At 50.3% G+C, this 13,577-nt stretch overlaps 1 protein-coding gene across 1 annotated transcript in view; it reads left to right on the top strand.

Moving 5' to 3' along the window:
• Positions 1-12,704, top strand: part of FAIM2 (Fas apoptotic inhibitory molecule 2) — a gene marked incomplete at both ends in the record, with an annotated part of 34,869 nt that extends 22,165 nt beyond the window's left edge. Inside the window, one exon of the mRNA XM_080704895.1 lies at positions 12,555-12,704. Coding sequence (XP_080561021.1) covers positions 12,555-12,704 — 150 coding nt within the window. The remainder of the gene's footprint in view (positions 1-12,554) is intronic.
• Positions 12,705-13,577: the final 873 nt, after the last annotated feature.

Consider the following 13,577-nt stretch of genomic DNA (forward strand, 5'->3'; position numbering starts at 1 on the left):
ATGGCGGCAGCCCCGGCCCTGAGCACAGTGCCTGGCACCCAGCAGGCGCCTGTAGATGTTTGTAGGGTGAGTGGGTGACTGAGAGGTGTCGCGAGGGCGAGGCCTCATCTGATGAGGTGCTAAGAGCACACGGTTACACGGCTGAATTAGACACTGCCTCAGCAAGCACGCTGAGTCACAGGGGAGGAGGAGGAATTGCAGTGCCCAATTACCCCGTTAATGTCTTATTAGATCAACACACCAAAAGGCCTTGGTTGGAATCATCCTGCAGGTTACATAAACAGTGGTGCAGAGCACATGGGCAGGTGCATCTAGTCAAAGGAGGGACCTGGTCACCTGGTTCAGTGAAGCGCTGGGCAGAGGGGCTGCCAGATTCATTCTACTCTCTTCCTCTTAGTTTTGGGCAAAAACAGGGTCTTCTGAGTCCACCCTATAAGAACTAAAGTCCCTGTGACTTTTTTGAGGGGAGGGGAGGAAGAAAAGTACTACAGGTGAAACCCAGAAGCATTCTACCTCTGAACTATGCCTCCAGCTCTTTTAATTTTGTTTTTTATTTTTTATGTATTTTTTGGTACTGGATATTGAACCCAGGGGCATTCTACCTCTGAGATATGCCCCCAGCTCTTTCTAATTTTATTTTTATTATTTATTTATGTACTTATTTTGCAGTACCGGGATTTGAACTCAGGGTATTCTATCCCTGAGCTGAACCCCCAGCCCAATTTTTATTTTTAATTTGAGACAGGGTCTCATTAAGTTGCAGAAAGCCTCACAAGTAACTGAGGCTGGCTGTGAACCTGCAATCCTCCTGTCTCAAACTTCCAAATACTGGGATTACAAGCATGTGCCACCATGCCCAGCTTATTTATTTTTGGTCCTGGGGAATTTACCCAGGGGCATTCTACCTTTGAGCTGCACCCCTAGCCCTTTTTATTTTTTATTTTGAAACAGAGTCATGAAATTGCTGAGGCTGTCCTCAAACCTGCAATCCTTCCCTCTCAGCCTCCCAAGTACTGAGATTGCAGGTGTCCACCCCCATGCCCCTTAATTTTTATTTTGAAATGGTCCTCCCTAAATTGCCGAGGGTCTCATCAAGTTGCTAAACCTGTCCTCCAACCTGCGATCTTTCTGTCTCAGCCTCCCACATACTGAGATTACAGGTGTGCGCCACCAGGCCCAGCTGTTCCTGTGATTTTTCACTGACCCCAACCCGGAAGCTGCTGTGGCCTCTGATATCGCTGCTTCCAGCATCCCTCTGTCCCATGGCATCTCTGGTCTCCTAGTGCCGGCTCAGTCCCCTGCTCTCCACCTGCTAGTCCTGCCATCACCCTTCCCCAGCTGTTGAGGAGCTCCTAACACCCTGGGGCACCCCTGCAGCTAGGGGAGGAGGTCATGCACCCTGCCTCTCTCGCTACCTCGCCAAGGCTGTGCAGGGAACAGCGAAGAGAGGCGTCAGGCTGCTGACTCCAGTGGGGCCCTCTCTCCCAACTCCCACAGCCTGGGCTGTAGGGAGAACTCAGTGATTTTCTCCTAGAAACCTTGCCCCCTGTCCAGAGACCAGCTGCCGTCTTGGCGGGCAGGGCCACCCAGCTGAAGTGGACTGCACTTGAGGGGGTGGGGAGTGGAGGCCTCTCAGGGCGCTGGTTCAGCCTTGGGGAACAGGCCCCTCCTAGGCCTCACCCACATCCAGCCTCGGTACATGTCAGGAAGTCTCAAGTAGTCAGCCTCACCCCTGCCCCTACCCCTCCTGGATGCCAGAACCCAAATGCCAGTGGAAGAGGGTGAGTCAACTGGATGGCACGGCCCTGGAGTGGCTGTGTCCTCCTCTCCCTCTGGTAGTCTCCTGGAGTGCCCTTTTTTTCTTGGTCTTTTTTTTTGTAGGAGCTTGCTAGCTGGGCTAAGGTGATGGGGCGGACTGAGGGGCTGGGGCAGGAACTGAGGGGTGGGCTGCAGCCTGCCCGGCTGGTTTCTAGTGAGAGCTGAGCTTCCACCAGCAAACACTGCGAAGCATGCTTCATCTCAGAACTGGACCTTCTGAGGGGAAGCGAAGGCTTCCAGGCTGCCCAAATCAGGAAGCCACGTCCCAGAGGCCTACGGAAGAAACTAGGCAGAGGGCTTTAGCAATCAGGCGGTGGGCCCATTGAGAACAGAGGCCTTCCCTCCCTGCCCAGCCCGGCCAGTCCGAGGACCATGGGAGCCAAGAGTTGATAAGAAACATCACCAGACCTTAGGGAAGATTAGTGAGAAGCTAGGCGGCTAGTCCGGAGGCAGGGAAACCGAGGATCACTAGCGAGGCCAGTGCAGCGTCCCAGAGTCAGGGACAGGGTGGCAGGAGGAATGTTTGTTGTTATGGGTGGACGCTGCCAGGCCTGATGGCTGAGCGAAGTCTGGACAGAAAGATTCCTTGTAAGGGGACTGGGCCTCCAGCTCTGGGTGTTGACCCCAGACCATGGGACAAAGCACAGCCATCTGTCCTCAGTCTTTGCTAAGGCCCAGAGAGAACAGGTACACACACACACACACACACACACACGCACGCACACACACACACACACACACACACCACACACCACAGCATTAACAGCCACGGGGATGAGAGCCCGCTTTCCTGACTCTCAGCCTAGCATCTCTCTGTTCATTTCAAAGATGAGAAAATAGAAGCCCAGAGCGATTCTCCAGACTGAGACAAGCCCTCTCAACCTCTGTCACCCACGGCAAGGCAAGGCTTTAGGTAGTCACTTCCCTGCAGCCCCAACAAAGGGGCTGTGTTCCGTGCCACGGCCGGCTTAGGCCTGACCCTCCGCTTCTGGGAGATGTAAGAAAAAATAGTCCCACCCTGTCACCCTCGCCCTGTCTTCTGTCTTCTAGAAGGGGCCATGTCGTGTGTTCCCTGTGTTCTTTGCAATTAGGACACTTTGAAAGTAAAAATTACTTCACAGGACAAAGGCCACAGCATTATTTTAAAATGGTGAGACAATCTTTCTCATCCAGGTTTTTTTGGGGTTTTCTTTTTTAGTTTGTGTGTGTGAGAGAGAGAGAGAGAGACAGACAGAGACAGAGACAGAGACAGAGACAGAGACAGACTGGTACTCTGAAACCCAGGGGCATTCTTCCTTTGAACTGCACCTCTAGCCCCATTTTATTCTTTTTTTTTTTTTTTTTTTCTGGTCCTGGGGATGGAATCCAGGGGCCTTCTACCTCCAGGCTATACTCCTGACCTATTTTATTTAGAAACAGGGTCTCACTAAGTTGCTGAGAGTCTCACTAAGTAGCTGAGGCTGGCTTTGAACCTGTGTGATCCTCCTGTTTCAGGCTCCCAGGTACTGGGATTTCAATTATTCTTTATTTAATTAAATTTTATTTATTTTTATTTTTTCTATTTTTCTTTTTTTATTTTCTTTTTTTATTTTTTGGTGGTACTGGCAGTGGAACCCAGGGGCATTTCTAACTCTGGGCTACACTCCAGACCTATTTTATACTTTATTTGGAAGCAGGGTCTCACTAAGTTGCTGAGAGCCTCATTAAGTAGCTGAGGCTGGCTTTGAACCTGTGTGATCTTTCTGTCTCAGCCTCCCAAGCGAGGGGAATTACAAGCATGTGCCACCACGCCCGGCCTCAATTATTCTTTACTTTGAAACAGGGTCTCACTAAGGTGCAGAGGGCCTCACTAAGTAGCTGGGGCTGGCTACACACCACAGTCCTCCTGTCTCAGCCTCCCAAGTACTAGGATTCCAAGTGTGCGCCACCACTCTGGGCTTCATTCAGTATAGAGGGCCCTTTGCTTCCGGTTTTTCTTGAGCTTGGAAGATCAGTAAGAACCTTCCTCTCACCCACCCTCTGCCACGGAGACTCACTGAGTCCTCACCTGAACCCTGGGGGAGGGGGAGGAAGCACAGTGTGGACTGGTGAAGGGGTGCCCCCCCCAGGCCTCACCTCAGCCTCACCTGAGTGCTAATCCTCAGGAACCAACACCCTGCTCTATGGTCACAACAGCCTGACAGGAAGGGGTGAAAGAACTCCCCCACCCCCGAGGGAGGGGCTGAGGGAGGGGTGATTCCACAGGCCCTGCAGCGTTAGGTGGGTAAAAAGAGGATGGATCCCAACAGGTTTCTTCAGGGCAGAGCCAGGAAGAGATGCTGTGGGCAGGGCTGGGGACGTGTGGAGTGGGAGGGACTTTCCAGCTGGCCAGTGCACCCCATCCAACTACATCCAGGGCCCCACTCCGTTGCTAGCACGGTGTGATCTCAGGCAAGCGACTTCACCTCTCATCTTAAAGTTGCTCATCTTTAAAATGGGACCAATACTTCCTCCTCCACAGAGCTATTATAATGATTGAATAAGATCATATGCAAAGGAAAAAAAAGGAAGCTGGGCCTAGCACTTAGTACATGGTAGGTAGGAGCTTTTACTCTTACTGTAAACATTAACCTTCCCACTTAGGGCACTAGATTTTGGAGCCAAGGTACTGGGTTCAAGACCCGTCTGTGCCACATTCTAACTATGTGGACTGACCAAAGCAGGTAATATCTCAGAGCTTCAGTTTTGTTTTTCTGTAAAATGGGGGTAATAATAGTACCCACCCCTTAGATTGTTGTGACTTTTAAGTGAATTGAGATATGTAAAGCTCTTAGGAAGTGCATGGTGTATCGTTAGTGAGTAATAGCTCTTATTTATTAAGAGCAGTGAGTTACCTAAGGTTGGAGCCAAGATTCGAATCCAGATGGATGTCTCCCAGCATGCTTCTTTTTTTTTTTTTTTAAACTGGGATTGCACCCAAGGGCATTCTGCCTCCCAGCTACACCCCCAGTTCTTTTTTGATTTAGTTTGGTTTGTGGGGGGGTTTAGTTTGTTTGTGGGTTTTGTTGTTTTGTTTTTGTTCTTATTTTTTTGTACTGAGGATTGGATCCAGGAGGGGTTCTACCTCCAAGCTACATCCCCAGTCCTTTCTCTTTTTTATATTTATTCATTTATTTGTAGTACTAGGGATTCAGTCCAGGGGCATTCTACTTCCAAGCCACACCCCAACTTTATTTTTTGATTTTGAAACAGGATCTCACTAAATGCTAAGGGTCTCATGAAATTGCTGAGGCTGGTTGCGAACCTACAATCCTCTTGTCTCAGCCTCCTAAGTACTAGGATTATAGGTGTGCACCATCACACGCGGCTTAATTTTTTTATTTTGCAACAGGGTCTCACTAGGTTGCTGAGGATATCTATAAGTTGCTAAGGCTGACCTCAAACCTAGGAGCCTCCTGTCTCAATCTTCCAAGTACTGGGATTACAGCCATGCACCACTGTGCCTGGCTTCTAGCCCATGTTCTTAAACTCTGCTTTTACCCTTTCTCGTGAGGCCGCATGGGCTCTTTCACATACGCTTGTACACTACTCCCCTTTCATCCTGGGCCAGGCTTTCTGGCTCAGATGCCTGCCAGACCCTGCTCTTTCAACAACCTGCCTAGGGGTGCAGATGTTGTCGGTGTCATTTAAGACTTCTGGCACCTAGGTCAACGGAGAGGAAAGAAATACCTTTATTGCATCAGGCAAGAAATAGAGCTCAGGCCTCCACTCAGTGGCCACTCCTCAACGCCCCACTCCCTCATCTTGTCCTGCATCCCAGCCTGGGCAGGAGGGCTTATGGCTGGCAGTCTCTTAAGGTTCTCCAAGGCCAGTAGGAAGTAGCGGCACCTACCTATAACCCTAGTAACTTGGAAGGCTGAGATAGGAGGATCACAAGTTTGAGGCTAGCCTGGGAAACTTAGTGAGACCCTGTCTCAAAATATTTGTTTTTCAAAACTGGGGATTGAGGTAAAGAGTATTCTACCTCCCAGCTACACCCCAGCCCTAGATTCTTCTTTATTTTGGAACAGAGTCTCATTAAGTTGAGGAGGGCCCAAGTAGCTGAGGCTAGCCACGAACCTGTTATCCTCCTGTCTCAGCCTCCCAAGCACTGGGATTACAAGTGTGCACCACCAAACCCAGTCCTAAATGAAGTTTTAATAGAGCCAGCTCAGCGGGGCGTGGAGGCGCACGCTTGTAATTACAGCGTTTGGGAGGCTGAGACAGGAGGATCGCATAGGTTCGAAGCCAACCTCAGCTACTTAGTGAAGCTCTCAGCAATTTAGTGAGACCCTGTTTCCAAATAAAGTATAAAAATAGGTCTGGGAGTATAGCCCAGAGGTAGAAAAGCCTCTGGGTTCTACCCCCAGTGCCATAAATAAATAAATAAATAAATAAATAAATAAAATAAAAGAGCCAGCTCCATGAGTGCTTGCCCAACATGCTCAAAGCCATGGGTTCAGTCCCTACTACAACACACACAAAAAGAATCCCCAAAGCCCACCCAAACCTCTAGTTCAGAAAGTGGGGGCGGGGCCAGGTAGCTTCACACTCAGCATCGCCCCAGGACAACTGTGTTACTCTGGGCTGTGAGCCCTGTGTGCTCCTCTCCCATTCTCTCTCTCTCTCTCTCTCTCTCTCTCTCTCTCTCTCTCTCTCTCTCTCTCTCTCTCTCTCTCACACACACACACACACACACACACACACACACACACACACACCCCATACTTGCTTGTCTTGGGACTTGGAGCCAGAAGTCTTGATCTGAGCTATCCTCTTGACTGTGTGAAACGGTCAAGTCACATCCCTGGACCTGAGTCCCCTCAGCAGATGACAGAGGCGATGCCATAGCACATGTTGCAGAGGCATTGAAAGATGATGCAGGAGCTCCTCCTCTGTGTTTTGTTTATGTGTTTGCTTATTGTTGTTGTTGTTGGTGGTGGTGGTGGTGGTGGTGGTGGTGTGTGTGTGGTGCTGGAGATGGAACCCAGGAACATTCTATCTCCAAGCTACATCCCAGCCCTATTTTTTGAAAATTTATATTTTGAAACAGGGTCTCTCTGGGTTGATGAGAGTCTCGCTGCTTGCTGAGGCTGTCCTGTAACCTGTGCTCCTCCCGTCTCAGCCTCCCAAGTACTAGGATTCCCGGTGCGTGCCACCACACTCGGCTCTTTTGTGTCATTTTAACCCTTCTATTTTTATTTTATTTTATTTTATTTGTTGTAATAGCAGGGCTTGGACCCAGGGGTGCTCTACCACCTAGCTACATCCCCACCCCCCTTTGTGTGTGTGTGTGGTACTGGGGATTGAACCCAGGAGGCTTCTACCTCTGAGCTGCACTCCCAACCCTTTCTACTTTTTATTTTGAAATAAGGTCTTCCTAAGTTGCTGAGGCTAGTCTTGTACTGTGCGTTCCTCCTATATGAGACTCCTAAGTACTGGGTTACAGGCATCTGCTGCCACACCTGGCCCCAGCCCTTTTTATTTTTTATTTGGGTTTTTTTTGTTGTTGTTGTTTTTGGTGGTACTGGGGTTCCTGGAACCTCTTCTACCTCTGGGCTACACTCCCACGGGCTACACTCCCAGACCTATTTTTTAGCTTTTTTATGTGTAAACAGGGTCTCTTAAGCCAGCAAGGCTGGCTCCAAACCAGCGCGATCCTCCTGCCTCTGCCTCCCAAACGCGGGGATTACAAGCCTGCGCCACCACGCCCGGCTTTATTTTTTATTTGAAGACAGGGTCTTGTTAAATTATTCAGGCTGGTCTTGAATTTGCAGAGATTTGCTATATAGGTTCCCATGACAGGTGTACTGTTGCAGGCTCATGTGATGTGGATTTTTCTGCAACGTGCTTTTTTCTCGTGGCAGCATATATCAGAGATGTTTCCACTTCAGTACTGCTGCCAGCTATATTCACTGTCCCCTGTTGATAGCTTGAGCTGTTTCCAGTGAATCATTGTTAGAACAAACGCTGGGAGGAAGGCCCAGAGCACGCCGGTCTGTGCACGCGCGGGCATTCCTGTAGGACGGAGGGACACATGTGCTCCTTTTTATGCTAGTTCAACACATTGCAACCCCGTCTCTTTGTATTCAGCGTCTGAGCCAGCCTTTCCATGGCGTGGCTCTCCCGGAGTGCCTCCACCTCACCTCTGAGGCCGATTTCAGGAGGGAAACAGACATAAGCCCAGGACCTGACACAGCAGGGTCGGGCCAGGCATGTGGCCTGGGCTCTGAGTGGTACAGTCCCGGCCGGTGAAGGACAGGGCAAGTTCGCCTCGACTCCCCTGGCCCCTGTGCCGGCCTCTTCATGCCCCTCTTCAAGCTCACTCTGTCCCCAGCTCCACCAGAACAGGAGGTGATAGGGCTCTGGTGCTAGGTAAATGACCATTAGTGAGTCACTCGCCTCTTGACACTTCTCATATGTGACAATACTCACCTCCCAGGGCAACTGGGAGAATGAGATGAGGTGAATATTAGCACCAGCAAGAATATCGACCCCAGACAATCAGTAGTACCCTAGTTACACTCTGCTCCTCCCATCCCGCCTGCTCCTTCTGCCGTTCTTCTCTTCAGCTCGGACTAACGCAAGCACCTGCCTGTCCTTTTAGGTGTCAGCAACCAACACAGTTGTTAGCTCTCAACTAATATCTTGGCTGCCAACTAAGATGTTAACCAAGCCGGGCATGGTGGTTTCATGCTTATAACCCCAGTACTTAGGAGGATTGCAGGTTCAAGGCCGGCCTCCGCAACTTAGCAAGACGCTCAGCAACTTAGTCAGAAACCCTGTTTCAAAATAAATAAAATAGGGCTGGAGGAGCAGCTCAGAAATAGAATGTTGCTGGGCTGAGCCTCCAGTTTCCCCTTCCCCCTAAAAAAAAAAAAAAAAGATGTTCACCAGAACCAAGACATCCGCTCTCATCTAAGATAGTAGTTAGTGCTTTCCATCACCCAGTGAGAAACCAGTAGACTTGAGCCAGGCGTGGTGGTGCACGCTTGTAATTCCAGCATTTGGAAGGCTGAGACAGGAGGATCATGGTTCGAGGACAGCCTCAGCTACTTAGGCCCTTTGCCATACAGGGAGACCTTGTTTCAAAATAAAGAGTTAAAAAGGGGTAGAGGGTGTAGCTTGGAGGTAGAATTCCCCTGGGTTCTACGCCCCATACCAAAAAAAAAAAAAAAAAAAAAAAAGGAACCAGTAGACTAATTTCTCCTGTAATGAATGTAAACTCAGAACAAAATCTCTAATAATGTCCTTTGCCCTCATTAAACTGTCAGTTCGGAGGGTAAGTTCACCAGGACGTAGCAGGTGCTCAGTAAACCAATATTGTTAAGAATAAAGAGTGAAAAGCCTTTAGTTGACTCACAGGCATGAGGTTACAGTGATGAGTGGTACCAACAAGGAGTTGAAATTTGGGGCAGGCCATCCCAGATAACACTGTGTAGATAAGAATGGGGACTTGGGGCCAAGGGCAGAGGCAAAAACCATTCCATCCCTCTTCTCTCCAAGAGAAAAGCCAGCTGGCTGTTCCAGGAGGCCTTCTGGGTGGGTGCTCCTTGGAGAGGCCACCCCCAGACCTGATCCATGTCCAAGCCTTTTAGGTTGAGAGATTCAATTTCATCAGCTCACCGAGGGGTGACCAGGCCCTGGGAAATCAACCAAGCAAGCTACTGATTGATAAGCCAGATGAGCAATTTATTAACTTGCACTGGCCGCAGTGACTGCTAAACAGCCTGTAGCATTTGAACTGTTCCCTTGGCTTGCTTGTTCTATCTACAGAAGGAAAATTTACTTGGGAATCTGAATTCAGCAGAATAGAATGAAGTAAAATAACACTAAATAATAATAGTTGATACCAGTCAGACTCAGTGATGCACCCTATGATCCTACTGACTCAGGAGGTTGAGGCAGAAGGACTGAAAGTTTGAGGAAACCTGAAATGGTGGTGCACGCTTGTCATCCCAGTACTTGGGAGGCTGAGAAATGAGGATCGCAGGTTCAAGGACAGCCTCAGCAAATAGACTCTCGCCAACCTAGCAAGTCCCTGTTTCAAATAAAAATAAAAAATAAAGGTCTGGGAGTGTAGCCCCGAGGTAGAAGGGCTTCCAGAAACCCCCAGTACCACCAAAAAAAAAAAATTTTTAAAAGCCAGGCATGGTGGTGTACACTTGTAATCCCTGCACTTGGGAGGCTGAGACAGGAGGATCGCACGGGTTCGAAGCCAGCCTCAGCTACTTAGTGAGGCTCTCAGCAACTTAGTGAGACCCTGTTTCAAAAAATAAAAGGTCTGGGAGTATAGCCCGGAGGTAGAAAGCCTCTGGGTTCTACCCCTAGTACCACCAAAAAATAAAAAAAATTAAAAAATAAGAGTCGGGCATGGTGGTGCACATTTGTAATCCCTGTACTTGAGAGGCTGAGACAGAAGGATCAGGTTTCGTGACCAGCCTCAGCTACTTAGTGAGGCCCTCAGCAACTTAGTGAAACCCTGTTTCAAGATAAAGAATAAGAAATAGGACTGGGTGTGTAGCCCAGAAGTAGAATGTCCCTGGGTTCAACCCCCAGTACCACACACACAAAAAAGAACCAGCACGTAGTCACCCCCTCACCTCACCTGCAAGGGAGCCCTCCCTCTGCATCCCAGGTGCTGGAGTTACTCTGTTGGATGCTCTGGTCCCTGTGTGCTAGGGCATTGGTGCAGAGGCACATGTTCTCCCACAATTCCATGGAGCTGCATCCAAAGCAACTCTGAGCCGTCTGGGTCTTGGAAAGCAAGGAGTCGTTGGCTGGGGTAGGGTACAGGACAAGGGCGTGGGGCATGCCATCAGCCTCCCAGCAGAGGGCAAGCTTCAAGGGCAGACCCCAGCCCCTCTGTCCTTTCTCCCATCCCAATTGCTCCTGCCACACTGAATCCTCACACCAGGCTCCTCCAGCCCCTGGGCTCCTCTAGGTCCTCTTGGTCAAGCAAACTCCTACTCATCCTTCAAGCCCCAGGTAAGATGGCACCACGCCTGGGCCACCTTCCTCCTGCCCAATCAGGAACTCCCCCCTCCACAGCCCTAATGATAGCATGCCCAGGGTTATTCTTGTAATTATCTGTGTGTTCCCCACTCAGCCATGAGCTACCCCAAGGCAGGTGCAGCTTTGTGTCCTCGAGTTCTCTTTGGCTCTCAGCAAGCCCCTGGCATGCAGCTGTTGCCCCTTGAATGTTTTTGTATAATGAATGTGGGGTTTTATTGTTGTTTTGTTTTTATGGTATTGGGGGTGGAACCCAGGGGCCTTCTACCTCAGGGCTATACTCCCAGACCTGTTTTATATTTTATTGGAAACAGGGTCTCACTAAGTTGCTGAGAGCCTCACTAAGTAGCTGAGGCTGGCTTCAAACCTGTGCAATCCTCCTGTCTCAGCCTCCCAAGCGCGGGGATTACAAGCGTGCGCCACCACGCCCGGCCAGGTTCAAATCCTGGGATTGCCACTTCCCAGCTGTGTAAACCTGGGCAAATTAACACCTCTGGCCTCAGTTTCCTCTAGGGATAATAAGTCCCGAGGGAAGGAGACATCAGGGGGACAAAATGGGCTGACTCTGTAAAGCACGTGGCAAAGTTTCCGTCTGGCTTGCTGTTACCCGCTGCGCTCTTGTGGGAACAGAAAAAAAGACTAGGCCCAGCTTGATGGCCCCTCCCCCAGGAACCTTCCCTACATCCCTGCCATAATCACAGGTCATTACAACCACCCCGATGTGGCACTTGTATTGCTTTTTGGTTACACTCATCACATTAGCACTGGCTCTCCAAGGGAAGAGTCAGTCCCCCCCCCACCCCGTGAGTGTGTGTGTGTGTGTGTGTGTGTGTGTGTGTGTGTGTGTGTGGGGTGGTACTGGGGATTTAACCCAGGGGCATTCTGTCTCTGAGCTACACCCACACTCCCAGCCTTTTTTTTTTTTTTTTTTTTTTTTTTTGGTGGTACTGGGGTTCCTGGAAGCCCTTCTACATCCAGGCTACACTCCCAGGCCTATTTTATATTTTTATTTAGAAACAGGTTCTCCTAAGCCCGCGCGCACAGCTGGCTTCAAACCTGCGCGATCCTCCTGTCTCCGCCTCCCAAGCACGGGGATTACAAGCGTGAGCCACCACGCCCGGCACTCCTAGCCTTTTTGTTTTTGTTTTGGTACTGAGGATTGAACCCAGAGGCATTCTACCTCCAAGCTGCACCTCCAGCCCGATTTTATTTCTTATTTGGAAACAGGGTCTCATTAGGTTGCTGAGAGCCTCACTAAGTTGCCGAGGCTGGCTTTGAACCTTTGTGATCCTCCTGTCTCAGCCTCCCGAATGCTGGGATTACAAGCATGTGTCACCATGCCTGGCTTATTTTTTATTTTAAAACAGTCTTACTAAATTCCTGAGGTTCTCATTAAGTTGCTGAAGTAGGCCTCAAACGTATGATCAGCCTCCCAATCCTGGGATCACAGGTGTGTGCCGCCACACCCAGACCCTGTCTCTCTTGCTCTCTGCTCTACCCTTGTGTCTAACATAGAGTAGGTGCTCAGTAAATAGGAACTACATAGAATTAGGGTGGAAAGTGTTGGGAAAGCTCCAGATCCGGGCTGTCACAGATGGGTCACTGAGTATTCAGGCAGCCATGAGGGTAATAACATCAGGGGTGGCCTGAGTGGGTCAGCTGTGCTCACAGGACCTCTGATCTCTCTCTGTCCTTCCTTCCCCCAGTTCCTGGCATTTGACACCCAGTTGCTGATGGGTAACCGACGCCACTCGCTGAGCCCAGAAGAGTATATTTTTGGAGCCCTCAACATTTACCTAGACATTATCTACATCTTCACCTTCTTCCTGCAGCTCTTTGGCACCAGCCGGGAATAAGAGCCCCCGACTTCCTCCATAGAATGCCCCTTTCCTGTCTCCTCACCCTCCCTGTGCTCCTGTAACACCAGACATAAAACGCTGCAGCCTGTGTGGCCTGCTGCTCACTCCCCAGCCAGCCCTCACCCGACCTCTGCAGCTTGTATATATGCCATCCTTTGGGACCCGGGGAACTGAGACCGAATCCTTCCTCATGCAAACTTCTTCCAAACTGAGAAGCCTTGAAGGCTTCTCTGGGTTTGAGGAGCCGAGGAACCCAGCAGGATCTCAGAGAAGGAAGGGAAGGAGACGCCAGGAAGCCTGGCTGAGACCTGTGCCCCCCACCCCGCCATTCCTTCCAGGGCTACCGCAGCCGGGTGACCTGGCATCTTCCAGTCCAGCCCCTCCTCTCTTTCTTTCTCTCTTTCTTTCTTTCTCTCTCTCTCTCTCTCTCTCTCTCTCTCTCTCTCTCTCTCTTCCAAGAGAGAGATACTTTGTAGGAATGGATAGCGGGCACCGCTGGGAGATGAGGGGACACTGCACAGGGGAGACCAGGCTGTCCCACGCTAAGTTCCAGGGTCAAGGGCAATGGGAAAGGCAGGGAACCATGCCTCCATTTACCTTCCTAAGCCATGACAGAGCACTGTGTGCCAGGGGTCCTCTTCTAAGCAAGAGCCCATCTTGAATTCCCCAGAGGCAAGGCAGGAAGCCAACTAGGGGGACCAGTCTCTGCAGTATGGACAGCCCGCCCGGTCTTGTGTCCACTCAGGAGGAGTTTGGGGTCCTGGGACTATGGCCTACATCTTCTCACTCCCTTCTCTCTACACCCTACCCCAGCTCTTCCACAGGCCTGGGCCTCTGGCTGGACATCCTGGGCCAGCCCCAGGTGAAGGG

The sequence above is a fragment of the Muscardinus avellanarius genome (assembly GCF_963383645.1).
Source record: "Muscardinus avellanarius genome assembly, chromosome: 11".
Taxonomy (NCBI): Eukaryota; Metazoa; Chordata; class Mammalia; order Rodentia; family Gliridae; genus Muscardinus; species Muscardinus avellanarius.